General features: G+C 43.1%; 1 protein-coding gene and 1 long non-coding RNA gene across 3 annotated transcripts; both read right to left on the minus strand.

The window, feature by feature from the left end:
- Positions 1-430: 430 nt before the first annotated feature.
- Positions 431-2,824, minus strand: LOC115556861 (uncharacterized). The gene is made up of 2 exons (XR_003979131.1): positions 2,474-2,824; positions 431-1,887 (listed from the first exon to the last, which is right to left on the minus strand). It is a non-coding gene; the product is annotated as an uncharacterized LOC115556861 (long non-coding RNA).
- A 13,697-nt stretch (positions 2,825-16,521) lies between these two features.
- On the minus strand, positions 16,522-18,643 carry LOC115539303 (zinc finger BED domain-containing protein 1-like). 2 transcript variants are annotated; one of them, XM_030350367.1, is made up of 3 exons: positions 17,634-18,643; positions 17,372-17,471; positions 16,522-17,019 (listed from the first exon to the last, which is right to left on the minus strand). In XM_030350367.1, exons 1-3 carry the CDS (start codon positions 18,330-18,332, stop codon positions 16,661-16,663), a joined length of 1,158 nt encoding a protein of 385 aa, XP_030206227.1. In that variant the 5' UTR covers positions 18,333-18,643; the 3' UTR covers positions 16,522-16,660. The 2 variants fall into 2 exon arrangements, with proteins under 2 accessions (XP_030206227.1, XP_030206229.1); XM_030350369.1 differs by lacking the exon at positions 17,372-17,471.
- Between the last annotated feature and the right edge of the window lie 657 nt (positions 18,644-19,300).

The raw sequence follows: 19,300 nt of genomic DNA on the forward strand, positions 1-19,300 counted from the left end.
TACATATATTTTTATTAATATGTGTTGAGAAAATATCCACGATAACAATATAGGCATTTCTCAATTAATTTAATTACTTTATTTGCATAATTTAATCTTAAACCCGTAGTGAAAATATAGGCTGTTTGTGCTTCATATATGTACATTTATGACAAAATCGTGAGGACTAGGCTTGTGACGCACACACACATGTGGCACTCACGCGGTAATAGCTCATTGGCGCCACCTAGTGATCATTATGTGCAAATGCACAGCCTCTCATTCAAATGACTTAGGGGTCATTTGACCCCTCTTGTGGCGCTAGTAGTAAATAAAAATGGCCCGGCGTTGCTAGTGTTAAAACGATTAAAAGCCACAAAAACTGTTTGTGCTTTTCTTGTCCAATATCAACAGGTGATAAAAGTTCATGGAAAAAAATTGAAGAGAGGAATTTCAAAAGAAAAAAGTATATCTTTAATATTTTCATAAAGTTCACAGGTGTTAGTCATCTTACAAAGCAAGTTACAAGTTGGTTGCTCGACCTTCACTGTTCTGGCATGATATAAACTTGTGTTTTCCAAAATCACTTATTCACAGGTTTGAGAGGATTAGAGAAGTACACATGGAGATCCTCTACAGGTGGATATACTGAGACACACACGGGAATAAACTGATGCAAGAATTCACAATTAAGCTGGAATCAGATTATTTTTTTCACAAAATGACTACCAATTGACTATCAAAATAGTTCAATCAATTCAATAGTTGATAACTAATCATCTCAGTTCTAAAATATATATATACATTTACATATTTACAATTTTGTGTAATACAAATTCCTGTACTCTGTGATACAATGTTTTTCCCTTATTACCGTCATTCTCAAGTGGGTTTACTGTAACAACCAATTCTTGCAAGTCCTGCTGGTTAAGTGGGCAAAATGAGTAATGTGCAAGAGGAGTTGATACTGAGTCCACTGTTCTTTCCTCAGCTGCTGATTCTGGGTAGTTTAGTAACAGAAGATGTCTGTCCAGTGTAAAAAGCTGAACTGGGGTCCTGTTTCCTTCAGAGGAAATTGAATGATTGTTAAATGCAGATTTAAACTCATCTATTGTGCGATTGATCCTGGGAATGTACACATGATGAAGAGAAAATAAATCTGTATCATTGTCCACATTCAAAGCCTCCATTGACTCTAGTTCATAGAAAATGGGTGCAAACACATGACTGCAGTTTCTGTTCAAGTCCCGATTGAATCGTTCAATTCGCTGGTTATGTACAGAGCAACACAGAATGTTCACCTCTGTGCATGCTCATGTCTTCCCAAACCTGGACCTTCTCCCCTCCATGATCAGTTCTAATATGAAGGGGCCGGCCATGTTTGCTGATGGCTGAACTGAAGTGGTTCATGACAGTTTCAGCCCGATTGTTGTTGGAACACTGGAGAAACGTTAACATTCTACTGTAACCATCCATTGCCCCATGTACAACTAATTTCCATCTTATCAGTTTATGATTTCCATCTATGTGCCATATATAGTTTGGACAAGGCACAGTGTATACTCGTCTTTGTATAGTTGTTGTTCTCCTGGACTCAACACCAGCACCATCAACCCGTTGAACGGAGTCTCTGAGACGACGTCGCTGCACCACAATGTTTCTGGCACGCAAATGTCCATTAAGCATAACTTCTCCAACATGTGGATGTTCTGCTTTTATCTCACATATAGTTGCATCCGACTCCTCATCAGAAAGGTTACAAAATTTTGTGCGTCTAATGTTATATACCCGCATGAGCTTTTATAATGTGGGTCTGGAGATCCGCAGGATTGAAGCTACTTCAGAAAGTGTTGTACCTAGCAGCAGCAAACCCTCAATGTCTTCTTTGGAGATTAAAGTATGTTCACCCTAAAAAAAAGAAAAAAGGAAAAAACAGATATGACAATCACTAATATCATAACTTGTTTTTTTGCCATGCATAGGATGTAATCATAATATTCCACACAAGTTACTACACATCACATTACAATTTACATATTCCTACTTACAGCTGCAACGATTATTGATTAGTTAACAATTAAACTAATTGCCAACTATTTTCATAATTGATAATCGGTTTGAGTAAAAATGATCTTATTCCAGTATCTCAAATAATAATAACACCAACAACCTTTATTTATAATATGTATTGGTTTCTTTAGTCCCGTTTGACAGTAAACTAACTATCCTTAGGTTGTGGACAGAACAAGACAACGAGTATGTCATCTTGAACTTTGGGAAATAGCGATCAACATTTTATCATTTTATGGACCAAACAACTAATTGATTAATCAAGAATATAACCATCAGATTAATCGATTATGAAACGAATTGTTAGTTGTAGCCCTGATCCTCAAATTACCAGTGTTGAACTTCAATATGAACCAGTTAATTTATATCAATAGTTCTTCTCAGGGCAACATAAACGTTATCCAGCTATTATATCACAACTTACTGATCTCAGTGATGTGACGGTGGTGGCAAAGTTGGAAGTGCCTGAGGCACTGGGCACCGCTGGTGTTGAAACCTGAAACAAGAGCCCGCATTTTAGATGTGAGATATAGCGGCAAAGTACGTTAATATTACACATGTTAACCACAGCACAGGCTTCATAGAGTAAGTGGTCGGTTTTGTCACTGGTAACCACTAAGTCAACTAGGCTACAGAGTCCTTACAGTAGAGTGGATAACAAAACTTCAGCTAGCATATACCACACAGCTAACTGGCTGGGTTAGCTAACAGTGGCTAACCCCCTCGTCTGCATAAATAATTAATTAATAATTAATAATCAAATTAAAACAACTTAACTTACCGTTGCTGATGTGGACTGGACCGGGGGAGCTACACCCTGGAGTGCACCCCGTACAGCTGCAATAACCACCCGTTCGATGTCCAGGACTCCCAGAGAACCAGCCATGCCTGCTTGACTTTAAGTTTGTCTTTGTCTTTGACTTTGCCGCTCGATCTTTGCCGCGCGATTTGAAGCGGGCGTGGTTTCATTGGGGATTTGAATATTTTCTAAATATTTAGCTTTACACTTTTGGCGACACATTTAGAGTTAACATTTAGATTTAACATTTAACATTTAGATTTAACATTTAACATTTAGATTTAGATTTAACATTTAGATTTAGATTTAACAATTAGATTTAGATTTAACATTTAGATTTAACATTTAACATTTAGATATAGATTTAACATTTACATTTAACATTTAGATTTATATATAACATTTAGATTTAGATTTAACATTTAGATTTAGATTTAACATTTAGATATAAATTTAACATTTAGATTTAGATTTAACATTTAGATTTAACATTTAACATTTAGATATAAATGTAACATTTAGATTCATATTTAACATTTAGATTTAACATTTAGATTTAGATATAACATTTAGATATAATTTCTAACATGGATTTTGTACATTTGAACATATTGTTGACAATTAAATATAACATGTTGTTTTACATGAATTTCTCTCAAATGTGAGGAAAATGCGCTAAATGTGAGGAAAGTGAGCTAAATGTTGAAAATGTATCAGCTAAAAAATTGTAACAGAGTTTTTACAAACGGCGCCCCATAGATGACATGTGTAACGTAACAGCCAATCAGCGTTCAACTGTCAAACGCAGTGCAGTGCAGTCCGGGGTGAACTGCAGCATAAAGGACAAAGTGATTGTTGCCGTTTGCGACTCCCGGAGCTCTGTATATAATTGAATATAATATAATATAATTGTATAGATAATATCACGGCCAAAAGCTCTGTCCTCCTTCGGATGGCTGTAGCGCGGGGAGCTAGGGATTGGGCTTCTCGGGGTTTGTTTACCGGCATTGCTATGGTTTCCGGTCTTGTGTGTTCCAACGGTTTATTAGGTAGGCCTGTCTAATAAATCTAATCAATACTTCATTCACTGCCTCTTCCGTGGTCATTACAATATTATGAATAGACTGCGTCAGGTCCTCCGACGTCTCTCCCTCTTCCACAAAAGGTAAAGGCATGCAATGGTGGTTTTCTTGTTGTGGCGCGACAAATTCGACAAAACTTGCACAGCGACAAATTGTGATTTGTGGCGCGACAAAACTTCGGCGACAACGCGAACGGGCGACAAATGTCGCGTTTGGTGTGAACGCACACGGGCGACAAATCTCGCGTTTGGTGTGAACTCTCAGTAAGGTGTCACTGGTCCCAGTCTCTGGTCCCAGTGTGTCTATATTCCCAGTCTGTTGTCCCAGCGTGTCTCTGCTCCCAGTCTCTGGTCCCAGTCTTCAGGATCCACTGCGAACTGTCTGCACACCACGCACACACACACACACACGCACACACACACCACTCACACACACACAGCTCACACGCACACTGCAAGTTGGACGAGCGGTACCTCTGTTATACAATCACACACACAACCACATGCAAACGCACAAGGACATGCACACACTCACAACATTTTCCATGTTTTGGTTCAGCACAGCAAGCGACTAGGTGCACTAGCACACGTGCACTAGCAGGGAGGGTCTGCCTCAAGACAGCTGAGGTCGCGATTGATGTTTTGAGACGGCTTCACTGTAGACCACAAACACACAACACATCACACCACAACACACAGACAACTGTGGCAACCCAGCCCCAAGACCTCGGGCCAGGCGGCCCAGGGGAGAGGTGGTGGATGGCATATACAGCTGATCTCCACAAGTCGGAGCCAGAGAGCGTCCATTGCGTCACCCTAATCGGCGCAATGGAATACACCTGTGGCGGAGGACGCGGAAGATCAGGTACCCCTTCAAAAGGCTGTGGCATGTTCTCTTTGGGGAGAACTGGGAGCCCGAGGGGAGCAGGGAACCTCCAGGACCCGATACGGACGGGTAGACGAGTGGATCTAGTGGACCTTTCCACAGCGGTCCCGAGGGAACCCGCACGACGTACGCCGACGAGGAACACACCGCTGGAACGGCGCTCCCGACGGGGGCGACCTCCCTCTCCAGGGACGAGACCGGCCCGGCCGGAGAGACAATCACCTGGACTCTACCATGGCTAACGGAGTCAGTCAGTCAGTCAGTCAGTCAGTCAGTCAGTCAGTCAGTCAGTCAGTCTGTCTGTCTGTCTGTCTGTCTGTCTGTCTGTCTGTCTGTCTGTCTGTCTGTCTGCCTGCCTGCCTGCCTGCCTGTCTGTCTGCCTGTCTGTCTGAAGCGTAAAGGCCTAAACACACCGGCGCCGAAGCGTAGCGTCAAAAAGTCTGCCCCCATTATTCCGGATTTACTAGCCCACACCGGCGCCGACTAGCCGCGCGGCAGCGTTCCGCGCCGCGCCGCCCAACTAGGCTTCGAGCCAATGTTCTATTCCCTAGCGTCGCCGCCCCTGAAAAAGCGCTTTTTAAAAGCTGGTTTGTACATCCCGGGTCCCGTAGGCACCTCCATATCTACCCCTCACCACTGGATGTCGCCCTCTTTCGTTTGTGAGAAACAATTATGAGAATGGACGATGAGAGACTGGTCGACGAGGTGGAAAAATATGTCGAATTGTAGGACCAATGTTCCCGTCATTACAAAGACAACTCCAAAAAGGACATTGCCTGGCGAGCCATAGCTCTGGAGATTGGATCTTCAGGTGAGAAATCAACAATGGTGGACTAAGTACCCAAACCATTAATGGGAAATAGACAAAATCAAGTCACATATAATCACACCATGTAGGTAGAAACCAGATTACTTGTAATATATATTTTTTTATTTAAGGCAAGGCAACTTCATTCACATGTGCACAAGTGCTTCACATAGAAACATTCTCATACAATAAAATAAATAAGTAAAAGAAAACACAGGCAAAGCTCAAAAATGCATTGTCATGTATTAACTGTCTCTCTGGTATCAGATCATGTATTAACTGTCTCTCTGGATTTAAGGAAAAATAACATTAAGTGTCTCGAGCACTCAAATAAAATACACTGGCTACTGAATCTAGCACAGCAATAACATCACTGTATTTATCCCGAGGGATAAAAAAAAAGTATATATATATATATATGCAAAAGACTATACCAGAGAGGGATAATAACTAGATTATAGGTCATCATATAGGCTGCACCATATGGTTCTGCCATTGCACACTTAGTGGCGAATTGAAATATTGGCGTGCCTCTCAGGATCTGCACGGAGCTCCTGGACCAGATTGTGGCATACCCCCTGTTCTTGTCTCTGTTCATTGATGGGGTGCATCCAAACCCTTTGTCTTCTCCTTGCAGAGCGCAGGAGAAGAAGGGCAGCCCCCCTCTGTCTGGCAACAGTTATTTATTCTGTTGAAATAAAAAAACCTCAATACAATGTAAAAGAGCTTGCTCAATTAAAATGGATAACTACTGGCTGCGTACATGTAAATGTGTGGCTATGTTAAGGCTATATAGATGGATAGATAGATAGATAGATAGATAGATAGATAGATAGATAGATAGATAGATAGATAGATAGATAGATAGATAGATAGATACTGTATTGGTCCCAATGGGGATCAATAAAGCCATCCAGGAGCTTAATACAATAAATACACACAATAACAATTGGCCTTAAAAGGTGACTGCACTATATACTAAAAAGGCTTAATAGTAGGTCCTGCAGTTATTGAGATTGTTGATGCAGTAGATGAATAATGGCAAAATATAAAATAAATAAGAAATGACAGTAAATAAAACGATAAAGTGCCCTACAAACTAAGTTGATCTGATGCTTGAAAACATACTTTCACTTCGCAGATTATACATTTTTCAAATTATTCAGCCAAAAAGATGGAAAATAAATAAACTAGGCTACAATAGGCTACTCACCCATTGCGTTTCGTCTCTTTGCTGCGGTTGATTGACAGGTGACTTCCTGATTTTATACTGCAGCGCGGCCGTCGCGCCGCCTCCCGTTGGTGCTAGGGGCGTGCTTTTGACGCGCGTAAAATGCGCGCCGCGCCGCTGCGGCGCCGGTGTGTGGAGGCCTGCCATGGTACGGCCACACCAACCGCGTTGCTCGCGTTAGGGGCGTTGAAAATCGGCATTTTTGCATAGGGAACCATTGGTCTAGGCGCGGTACACGCGTTGAAGCGTTGAAGCGTTGCGTTGGGGGCGGTAGGCGCGGCAGTTGCACGTAATTACGCACGTAAACGCAGTAATGGTGCGGCCACACCAACCGCGTTACTCGCGTTGGACAACGCGAGTAACGCGCCTAACCTGATGGTGCGGCCACACCAACCGCGTTACTCGCGTTGGACAACGCGAGTAACGCGCCTAACCTGACGCTTGACCAGTGTGTGGTGGTTCAACGCTTCCAACGCGTCAACGCGCCAACGCAGCTAGATGAGTCCATGTCCATGCAAGTGAACGGAGCGTTCCCTCTTCGTCATAACTATCAAACCAAACATCCTTCACATTCACTGAGCGAACATTATGAAAGTAAAATGCACATTTCTCGCTAAAAATGTTTCCATAAACGCATTTAATGGCGTAACTATGTAACTATTTCCACCCAGAATAAAGAAAAATGTCGGCCGTGGCTGCGCTGGAGTCCGAGGTAGGAAACCCAAACGCCGCCGTGTTTGGGTGATAGAGTTTAGATCAGGTTAGATTAAATAATCTCGGATATAAATAACAATAATCGGGTTAAATAACTTCACATGGTGTGTCTGGTGTGTTTCCAGCATTCGCAGTGTTGATCAGCAGAGAAGCAGTCCGCCAAGACGTTGAGGTTGCTTAGCAACCAGAGACTCTGTCCATGCAAGTGAACGGAGCGTTCCCTCTTCGTCATAACTATCAAACCAAACATCCTTCACATTCACCGAGCGAACATTATGAAAGTAAAATGCACATTTCTCGCTAGAAATGTTTCCATAAACGCATTTAATGGCGTAACTATGTTACTATTTCCACCCAGAAAAAAGAAAGATGTCGGCCGTATGCTTCTGTGCAAGCTCACTACTCTCTGCCAGTGACGTCGGGTCAAGCTCCACGCTGATTGGCTACCGCGGCTAAGCGTCACGCGTTGGAGCGTTGAAAGTTCAATTTTCTGAACTCCGGGCGTTGGTGCGTTGGGCGCGTTACTGCGTTTACGTGCGTAATTACGTGCAACTGCCGCGCCTAATGGTGCGGCCACACCAACCGCGTTACTCGCGTTGGACAACGCGAGTAACGCGCCTAACCTGATGGTGCGGCCACACCAACCGCGTTACTCGCGTTGGACAACGCGAGCAACGCGCCTAACCTGACGCTTGACCAGTGTGTGGTGGTTCAACGCTTCCAACGCGTCAACGCGCCAACGCAGCTAGATGAGTCCGAGTCCATGTCCATGCAAGTGAACGGAGCGTTCCCTCTTCGTCATAACTATCAAACCAAACATCCTTCACATTCACTGAGCGAACATTATGAAAGTAAAATGCACATTTCTCGCTAAAAATGTTTCCATAAACGCATTTAATGGCGTAACTATGTAACTATTTCCACCCAGAATAAAGAAAAATGTCGGCCGTGGCTGCGCTGGAGTCCAAGGTTGGAAACCCAAACGCCGCCGTGTTTGGGTGATAGAGTTTAGATCAGGTTAGATTAAATAATCTCGGATATAAATAACAATAATCGGGTTAAATAACTTCACATGGTGTGTCTGGTGTGTTTCCAGCATTCGCAGTGTTGATCAGCAGAGAAGCAGTCCGCCAAGACGTTGAGGTTGCTTAGCAACCAGAGACTCTGTCCATGCAAGTGAACGGAGCGTTCCCTCTTCGTCATAACTATCAAACCAAACATCCTTCACATTCACCGAGCGAACATTATGAAAGTAAAATGCACATTTCTCGCTAGAAATGTTTCCATAAACGCATTTAATGGCGTAACTATGTTACTATTTCCACCCAGAAAAAATAAAGATGTCGGCCGTATGCTTCTGTGCAAGCTCACTACTCTCTGCCAGTGACGTCGGGTCAAGCTCCACGCTGATTGGCTACCGCGGCTAAGCGTCACGCGTTGGAGCGTTGAAAGTTCAATTTTCTGAACTCCGGGCGTTGGTGCGTTGGGCGCGTTACTGCGTTTACGTGCGTAATTACGTGCAACTGCCGCGCCTAACGCCCCCAACGCAACGCTTCAACGCTTCAACGCGTGTACCGCGCCTAAACCAATGGTTCCCTATGCAAAAATGCCGATTTTCAACGCCCCTAACGCGAGCAACGCGGTTGGTGTGGCCGTACCGTGACGCTTGACCAGTGTGTGGTGGTTCAACGCTTCCAACGCGTCAACGCGCCAACGCAGCTAGATGAGTCCATGTCCATGCAAGTGAACGGAGCGTTCCCTCTTCGTCATAACTATCAAACCAAACATCCTTCACATTCACTGAGCGAACATTATGAAAGTAAAATGCACATTTCTCGCTAAAAATGTTTCCATAAACGCATTTAATGGCGTAACTATGTAACTATTTCCACCCAGAATAAAAAAAATGTCGGCCGTGGCTGCGCTGGAGTCCGATGTAGGAAACCCAAACGCCGCCGTGTTTGGGTGATAGAGTTTAGATCGGGTTAGATTAAATAATCTCGGATATAAATAACAATAATCGGGTTAAATAACTTCACATGGTGTGTCTGGTGTGTTTCCAGCATTCGCAGTGTTGATCAGCAGAGAAGCAGTCCGCCAAGACGTTGAGGTTGCTTAGCAACCAGAGACTGTCCATGCAAGTGAACGGAGCGTTCCCTCTTCGTCATAACTATCAAACCAAACATCCTTCACATTCACCGAGCGAACATTATGAAAGTAAAATGCACATTTCTCGCTAGAAATGTTTCCATAAACGCATTTAATGGCGTAACTATGTTACTATTTCCACCCAGAAAAAAGAAAGATGTCGGCCGTATGCTTCTGTGCAAGCTCACTACTCTCTGCCAGTGACGTCGGGTCAAGCTCCACGCTGATTGGCTACCGCGGCTTAGCGTCACGCGTTGGAGCGTTGAAAGTTCAATTTTCTGAACTCCGGGCGTTGGTGCGTTGGGCGCGTTACTGCGTTTACGTGCGTAATTACGTGCAACTGCCGCGCCTAACGCCCCCAACGCAACGCTTCAACGCTTCAACGCGTGTACCGCGCCTAAACCAATGGTTCCCTATGCAAAAATGCCGATTTTCAACGCCCCTAACGCGAGCAACGCGGTTGGTGTGGCCGTACCATAACGCCCCCAACGCAACGCTTCAACGCTTCAACGCGTGTACCGCGCCTAAACCAATGGTTCCCTATGCAAAAATGCCGATTTTCAACGCCCCTAACGCGAGCAACGCGGTTGGTGTGGCCGTACCATGACGCTTGACCAGTGTGTGGTGGTTCAACGCTTCCAACGCGTCAACGCGCCAACGCAGCTAGATGAGTCCATGTCCATGCAAGTGAACGGAGCGTTCCCTCTTCGTCATAACTATCAAACCAAACATCCTTCACATTCACTGAGCGAACATTATGAAAGTAAAATGCACATTTCTCGCTAAAAATGTTTCCATAAACGCATTTAATGGCGTAACTATGTAACTATTTCCACCCAGAATAAAGAAAAATGTCGGCCGTGGCTGCGCTGGAGTCCGAGGTAGGAAACCCAAACGCCGCCGTGTTTGGGTGATAGAGTTTAGATCGGGTTAGATTAAATAATCTCGGATATAAATAACAATAATCGGGTTAAATAACTTCACATGGTGTGTTTCCAGCATTCGTAGTGTTGATCAGCAGATATATAGTCCGCCAAGACGTTGAGGTTGCTTAGCAACCAGAGACTCTGTCCATGCAAGTGAACGGAGCGTTCCCTCTTCGTCATAACTATCAAACCAAACGTCCTTCACATTCACCGAGCGAACATTATGAAAGTAAAATGCACATTTCTCGCTAGAAATGTTTCCATAAACGCATTTAATGGCGTAACTACGTTACTATTTCCACCCAGAATAAAGAAAGATGTCGGCCGTATGCTTCTGTGCAAGCTCACTACTCTCTGCCAGTGACGTCGGGTCAAGCTCCACGCTGATTGGCCACCGCGGCTAAGCGTCACGCGTTGGAGCGTTGAAAGTTCAATTTTCTGAACTCCGGGCGTTGGTGCGTTGGGCGCGTTACTGCGTTTACGTGCGTAATTACGTGCAACTGCCGCGCCTAACGCCCCCAACGCAACGCTTCAACGCTTCAACGCGTGTACCGCGCCTAAACCAATGGTTCTCTATGCAAAAATGACGATTTTCAACGCCCCTAACGCGAGCAACGCGGTTGGTGTGGCCGTACCATAACGCGCCCAACGCACCAACGCCCGGAGTTCAGAAAATTGAACTTTCAACGCTCCAACGCGTGACGCTTAGCCGCGGTAGCCAATCAGCGTGGAGCTTGACCCGACGTCACTGGCAGAGAGTAGTGAGCTTGCACAGAAGCATACGGCCGACATCTTTCTTTATTCTGGGTGGAAATAGTAACATAGTTACGCCATTAAATGCGTTTATGGAAACATTTCTAGCGAGAAATGTGCATTTTACTTTCATAATGTTCGCTCGGTGAATGTGAAGGATGTTTGTGTGGCAGGGCGAGGGGAGAAGCGGGCGTGGGGCGAGGTCACGTTAGGGACCACACCAAGCACAGCCCGTGTTCAGGAGGTTGCAGACAACGCCACCTTGGGACTTTCACCCAAAGATTTAATTTAGGACACGCAAGTAAGTTGACTCTAATGGCAGGAGACGTGGTTCACAGTTTTAACAATATATATTTTATTTAATTAATCCAATGGAATAATCACACAATAAACTGTTAAGGCGGAGGCTGATGTGAATGGGGGGACTAGCGAAGGGAAGGGTCCAAATAATATAAATCACCCGGGTAAATGATAATCACACACAAACACAAATCCCAGGGAAGCACAGCACACAGGAAGAAAAGGGACACCGCCACCACCACAGACCTCTGTAAAGTAAAACAGACAAGAATCAAACACAATAAAACAAAACTAATACGAAACCAAAACGGGGCAAACAATCAATCCAAACAAAATATCCTTTGCTCAAAAACAGAAAAGAAAGTAAATAAACAAACTATATTCAAAGCAAAACAAACCCAAAGGCCAAGGCGGCACACTTATGAAAATGGCTGTAACGGTTCCGGCCGTGGTAACACAACGCCAAATCTGTTGCAACGCTGTAGGCAACAGACAACAAACAGCGCTATAAACAAGGACAACAGACAAAGCTGTAAACACAACAGCGGACGGCGCTGTAATTGAAACTGCAGACGAAATATAAGACAAAGCAGCAGGGTTCAGCCGTTCAGGTTACTCAGTAGCCGTCCCTCATCTAAAAACAGAATGTATAAAATTGGTAAAAATGTTTATTATTGAAATGACCGTATGGGCCCAATGCTGAATTAAAACACACTATACCTGTTGACTCGATTGGCGGCACACTGACGATAACAGGGGGAGGAGCCTACAGCTACATGCGGTACCTACAACCGAACCATTGTTAGCGCTAATATTTAATAATCAGATGGTGCAGACCAAGAGGACACTTAGCAACGCAGGCCAACGGGAGTAGCACACGCTAATAGCGGGGCACGGCAGCTCAAGCGCTCTGCAGCAAAGCAAATGCACCCAAGAGTCAACAACAACCTCAATAGAATCTCAGAAACAAAGCAGCAGCGTACCACCTTACCCGCCGCGAGACAACACTTCGGACCGGAAGTCATGCATGCAATTGAGCGCAGAGAGACAGAGCACCGGGGAGACCTGCCTCCTTTATGTAGCGTTCCCCCTACCGGCTGCTATGCGCACTTCATTGAGTGTCTACTGCTACATTTGGTTTGATAGTTATGACGAAGAGGGAACGCTCCGTTCACTTGCATGGACAGAGTCTCTGGTTGCTAAGCAACCTCAACGTCTTGGCGGACTGCTTCTCTGCTGATCAACACTGCGAATGCTGGAAACACACCAGACACACCATGTGAAGTTATTTAACCCGATTATTGTTATTTATATCCGAGATTATTTAATCTAACCCGATCTAAACTCTATCACCCAAACACGGCGGCGTTTGGGTTTCCTACCTCGGACTCCAGCGCAGCCACGGCCGACATTTTGCTTTATTCTGGGTGGAAATAGTTACATAGTTACGCCATTAAATGCGTTTATGGAAACATTTTTAGCGAGAAATGTGCATTTTACTTTCATAATGTTCGCTCAGTGAATGTGAAGGATGTTTGGTTTGATAGTTATGACGAAGAGGGAACGCTCCGTTCACTTGCATGGACATGGACTCATCTAGCTGCGTTGGCGCGTTGACGCGTTGGAAGCGTTGAACCACCACACACTAGTGATGTGCATCTCCATCAGGAGGACGATGCGATACACATCTCGATGCACTGCCAACGATCCGATACATTCAAGATACATAAAAGCAGCTACTAATGCGATACGCAGTGGCGTCGCAAGGCTGTTTTATCCGGGGCTAAAGCCCCGGATCTAATTTGATTAGCCCCGAATCTTTTTTGTTAAAAAAAGAAAGAAAAAAAATATTATAATTTTTTTTTTTTTTTTTTGCTGCATGCAGAGCCTGTGCCATATCCGCACGTCGCACATGCTCCCATTTGTTAGGACTCTTGCGTAGCTAACTGCTAGGAATTTCTGTTCTACTGCTCAAGATTTTAAGCCATGAATTGATGAACTTGCATTGAAGAAAATATGTCAGTTTTCTGTGGGCTGTAAATAGGCCAATCTATGAGGCTAAATAGCATGCCAATATTGATGACTGATTGTGTCACATGTCGAAGGATGAATGCTAACATGATTTGTTTCCAACTTTGACCTTAAGTTACAATTTAGCTAACTAGCTAGCTGCCCACCCTTTTCAATTCCAATGGTGGCTGTCATTTCATCACCAATGTTAAGTGTCATAAATAGTTAACACTGGTGCTGAGTCATGATTCCTAAAAAAGAAATACCCAAAACATGTGATGTGTTTTCAATTTGCAGAAAGTTTTGAAAAATCCAGGATGCCTGAGAGCCTTACTGCATTATACTCCATAATAGTTGTTTCTTTAGGAACCTGAATGTTGTCTTTTCCTTCACAGAAAAAAAAATATTTCCACTATAAAATGATGCAGACTATCTGCAGGCACAGATAGATGAATAAAAATCCACCAGAATGCAGGAAATTAAGTGTTTGACGCTTAAAAGTTTCTAGGGGAGCACCCCCATACCCCCCACCTATAATTTGTCCCCTTAAATGTTGAAATGAAACCTAGCCTATAGGGCTGTCATTTTTTCCAAAAATGAAATTCGAACGAATTTCGAATGTCCATAATTAATTCGAATACATTCGAATACATTCGACCCCCCCCCCATAGAACACGACAACAGTCTTGATTTTTTATGTTGCTCTTTTTATTTCTTGTGGAAATCACGTATACCTACTGAATTCATAACAGCACAGGATAAAAACACATCTTTGATAACACATTTGTAAACACAACAAGAGGAATCTCCGACACACAAGTGCGGCTGTCTTTTACAGATTAACAATAACTCGCGCGGCTGTACACTCTGTGCTGCTCCGCTCGGCAGTTGTTCCTCTGCTGCTACATTTCGGTGGTAAGCTAGCAGATATGTGCGCAAATTTGATGTTGTCGATAAGTACGACAGCTCTCTTTTACAAAGACGACAAACTGCCTTGTCTTTGTTTGTGACTTTTCCACCCACGGTGTAAAAGCCAAAATGCTTCCATACGCTGCTTTTTAAATGTGATGGTGTCGGTATGGTCCGCTCAGCATTGTACTCCTCGCAATTCTCCATTTTTAATAGCAATTTTTTAATAGCTGTATCTCGGTTCGCGTTCTCTTCAGTTACGTTTTGTTTCAAAGCCCTCTTGGCCTATCTGTATCGAATGTTAATTCAACATTCGATACTAGAGGTATCCGATATTATCGGCCCACCGATATTATCGGCCCGATATTAGCATAAAAATTTAATATCTGTCAATATCGGTATCGGATTTTCTTTGCCTTAAAACCGATTTTATTTTATTTTTTTATTTTTTTATAGCTCAAATAAATGTTTTCAAAATTGTGCAGTACAGTGCACATTGTAATTGACTCATATTTGTGCATTTATTCAATTAAGGTTATTGAGTTTTAGTTAAAGAAACATACTGCTATGTTGCATATAGTTGTTCAGGTACAATGCTTTATCATTTGTGAAGTCAAGTTTGCCCTATTTGTTGTGGGCATTGTCAAGATTATCTCAGGGAGAGTGTAATCCAAACTGTTGTCTGAGACCATTAAAAAAATAAAAATAAACATGGCACTTTTCCCTTAAATTAAGTTGAAGTATTTTTCTTATTTTGCACAGACAATGTTAACATTTGGAAAGCCTTGTTGCATTCAAGAATGCATCCAGTGGGGCATCACAATAACATTAAGCATGTTGTGTTAATTCCACAACAGGAGATATGTAATGTTACCTAAATTAGGTTTGAGGAAAAATAACCCAAATATCGACATCGGTATCGGCTGATATCGGAATCGAAAATTTAGAGTTGGACAATATCGCATATCGGATATCGGCAAAAAAGCCAATATCGGACATCCCTATTCGATACAGATAGCCAGGCCAAGAGGGTCGGCAACAGGTCAAACTGATATACAATTTTAGCGCGCCCTCTGCTGGATCGAAAGCAGACTACTTAAAATGGTCTGAAGTTCTTATGAGACGGCAGCACACGCAGTTCGAATGGAGAATTACACTTCGAATTCAAACTTTTCACCCCACCTTCGAACGAATATTCGAACTTCGAATAAAAAGTGACAGCCCTGCTAGCCTTTATGACCCTCTACGCAGGTTGTATACAATATATTCATAAATATGTTATTTTTACTTTTTGGATTAAAAAGAAGGCATGTCAGTAAACTCCATGTCGGCCCTTAGTGTGATTAGTGGCCCTTTGTGAAAATGAGTTTGACACCCCTGATATAGGTAATGTAAGGTCTGTCTCACTTGTATTCATTTTACTCTTAAATAACTTGAATGGAACTTTAGATGTCTGGGGATAAGCAGCAGTCAGGTAGCTATTCAATGTAATTACCTGCCTATTTTTTTTATTTAGGTAAAGCATTATGAAAATAAATGTGCATGCGCAATAAAGTATACAACAAAATTTGCCTGTCCTATTCCCTCTTGGGCTAAGCCCCGGATGTTTCAGAAACCTAGCAACGCCCCTGGCGATACGATACGATTCACCCCTATTGCGATGCAGTGCGATTCGACACGATACGATTCGACACGATGCGATTCAACAAGATGCGATGCTAAATAATACAATTCTATGCAATTTAATATGATACATAATGATTTATTTATTTGTCAGACAACAAATCAGTAACCAGGTTTCTGACAAAAGAAAACATTTATGTGCATGTGTGTAAGTGTGTTCTGAATGTAAAATTTTTGTTTGTCAGACAACAAATCAGTAACAAGGTTTCTCTCAAAAGAAAACATGTATGTGTGATGTGTATGTGTATGTGTGTGTATGTGCATAAGTGTGTTCTGAATGTAACATTTTTTCACTATACCTGACAGTCACAACACAGTTTGCTTCATCCTAAACATGTGGATCAACTGCCTCACACACTAAATTTAACTAATTTGTCCTATTTTCAGGTTTTTCTTAAGGAATATGAGTTGATCCACATGATCAGGATGAAGCAAACTGCGCTTTGCTGTAACTATGTCCCCAGCCGTGCTAAACACTCTTTCAGAGGGTACACTCGTTGCTGGGATGCACAGGTAGCTCTTTGCCAAGGCTGAAAGCAGTGGAAGATCCACTTGTTTTTTCCACCACTGCAACACATCACCACTCAAAGCTAAAGAATCCCTCTCTCTGTACTTTAAGATTTCTGCCCTAGCCCTCTCCCTTGTGGTCTTCATTGGTGCTCTCGCAGTGAGGAAATCCCCAAACATCTGGTTCAAGGCTGTCTTCTTGGGGGGGACATCATCTATGGAATGGAACAGAAAAGCACAGTGAATTATCAGTTGTGTTAAAAAAATATGTAAAAATTATGATTTACAATACTTTCTTACTATATATATATATATATATATATATATATATATATATATATATATATATATATAATATAGTAAGATAGTATTGCAGGTCATAACTTTGTAAGATAGTATTGTATGTCATAATTTTGACATTTTTTTTAACACAACTGATATCCACAGTGCTCTTTTGTTCCATTCCATATATATTATTTAAATAATACTTTATAACTATATATATATAATAAATGCATCTTAAAACATTATTTTATAGCTTTTGGCACAGTTCCTATCAGAACAAACCTCTCTCTTCCTCTGGGCTTCTGTCAACCTCTGCCTGGCCCTCAGTCAGTGTGCCACTGTCACCTGCCTGGCCCTCATTGAGTGTGCCACTGTCACTTGCCTGACAAAAATATATATATATGGGAACATATAAATAGTATAAAGGAGACTAGCTGCTAGATTTCTTTTTCCAATTCAAAGAAGACACAGGTAAATTCAAGTAACAAATAGTTTAGCTACGGTTTAGCTAGGTTTAGCTACGGTTTATGGAGTATATTCTTACCTCTTCCTCCATCATCACCACCTCTGCTGTTAGCTTCGTGAATACCATGTCCTTGGTGCCGTGGTCTTCCAAGAAAGCCAGGTCTTTGAACCGTGGATCGAGCACTGCAGCATAGTAGAGGAGGTCTTGGAGATACGTGTAGCGACCATCAAAATCCTGTCGGAATCGCTCCTTCATCACAGAAATTTCCAGCAGATCGCTCTCATTTGGCTGGAAATGCTTCTGAAGTTTGGCCTGTATTGGGGAGATCATTGAGATAGTGGGGTGTTTTTCCTCACTGAGGAGTGTTGTTGCCACTTTCAGAGGGGACATCAATTTGATGACCTCTGGGATCAGTGTCATGTCTTCCTCTGTCAGGCTGGCTAATCCTTCTCCCCTCTTTATCTTCCTTGACAGAAGAGTGTTCAACACAGCAGGCTGCTGCTCCCAAAAACGCTCCAACATGTCAAGTGAACTGTTCCATCTTGTGGGAACATCATGGATGAGCTTGTGATTTGGCATGTGTAACTGGGCCTGCATTTCACGTAGAACCTCAGTTGCTTGTGGGCTTCTGTGAAAAAAAGTTGTAATCTTCCTCACTTTCACCAGAAGCTCTGACACCCTGTCCACCTTCAGGGATTTTTGTGAGGCCAGATTGAGCGTGTGCGCGATGCATCGCACATGGGGGTTTATCTCTGCACGAACTCCAGCCAGTAACATATTTTTTGCGTTGTCCGTGACCAACGCTGGGTTCTTGTCTGCGATGTTCCATGTGCAACAAACGTCCTTCAGTAAAAGTCCCAGATTATTCCCTGTGTGAGCCTCGTTGAACGGTCTGGTTTGAAGGACGTGGTTTTGTAAAACCCACTCTTCATCGATGTAATGTGCCGTTACGGTGACATAGGAGTCAGTGGCGCGAGACGTCCAACCATCAACTGTAATAGCAACTCTTTTGGCATTGCTCAACGATTTAGCTATTTCATGCCTCACTTTTTCATACAGAAGAGGGATTTCTTTATCCGTGAAAAGCTTCCTATTCGGGAAGTGGTACCTCGGCTCCAGAATGTGTAGGAGGTATTGGAAGCCCTCGTTTTCAACAACACTGTAAGGCTGAATATCTTTGCAAATAAAGAAGGCAATGGCTTCGGTTATTGCCTTTGATCGAGCTGAGTTGGTAGCCAGCGGGGCATGAAAAAAGGTGGAAATACTTTGCGCAGGTGTACTTGTTGAGGCAGCCACTGTAGCCATAGATGAATCGGAGGATGAGGCAGACGTCTCACCATGTCGCCTCTTCAGGTGAGTACCTAAATTAGTCGTGCTGCCTGTGTACTTTATGGCAGCACGACATATTTTGCATATTGCATGGGTCTTATCCAATTTTCCATCTTTCTTTGCAAAGCCAAAGTTTTGCCAAACCTTGGACTTATTGCAAGCTTTAGGGACGTATAACTCCTCGTCAGCCATTGTAACTCTCCCGAACACTCCTTCAACTCGCGCGATACTTGGCCGCGACACTTCACGAAAATCTGCCACTGACAGCAGTGGAGATGAGAGCGCGTTTAGGAAACAGTTAGAGAGGGGGAATCTAGAAATATACAATTGTACCGGATTATACCGATGCAAATTTTTTTAGGTACGATGCATCGCGGTTCATCCCACATTGTATCCGATGCACCCATTTTTGATCC

The sequence above is a fragment of the Gadus morhua genome, chromosome 2, assembly GCF_902167405.1.
Source record: "Gadus morhua chromosome 2, gadMor3.0, whole genome shotgun sequence".
Classification (NCBI taxonomy): Eukaryota; Metazoa; Chordata; class Actinopteri; order Gadiformes; family Gadidae; genus Gadus; species Gadus morhua.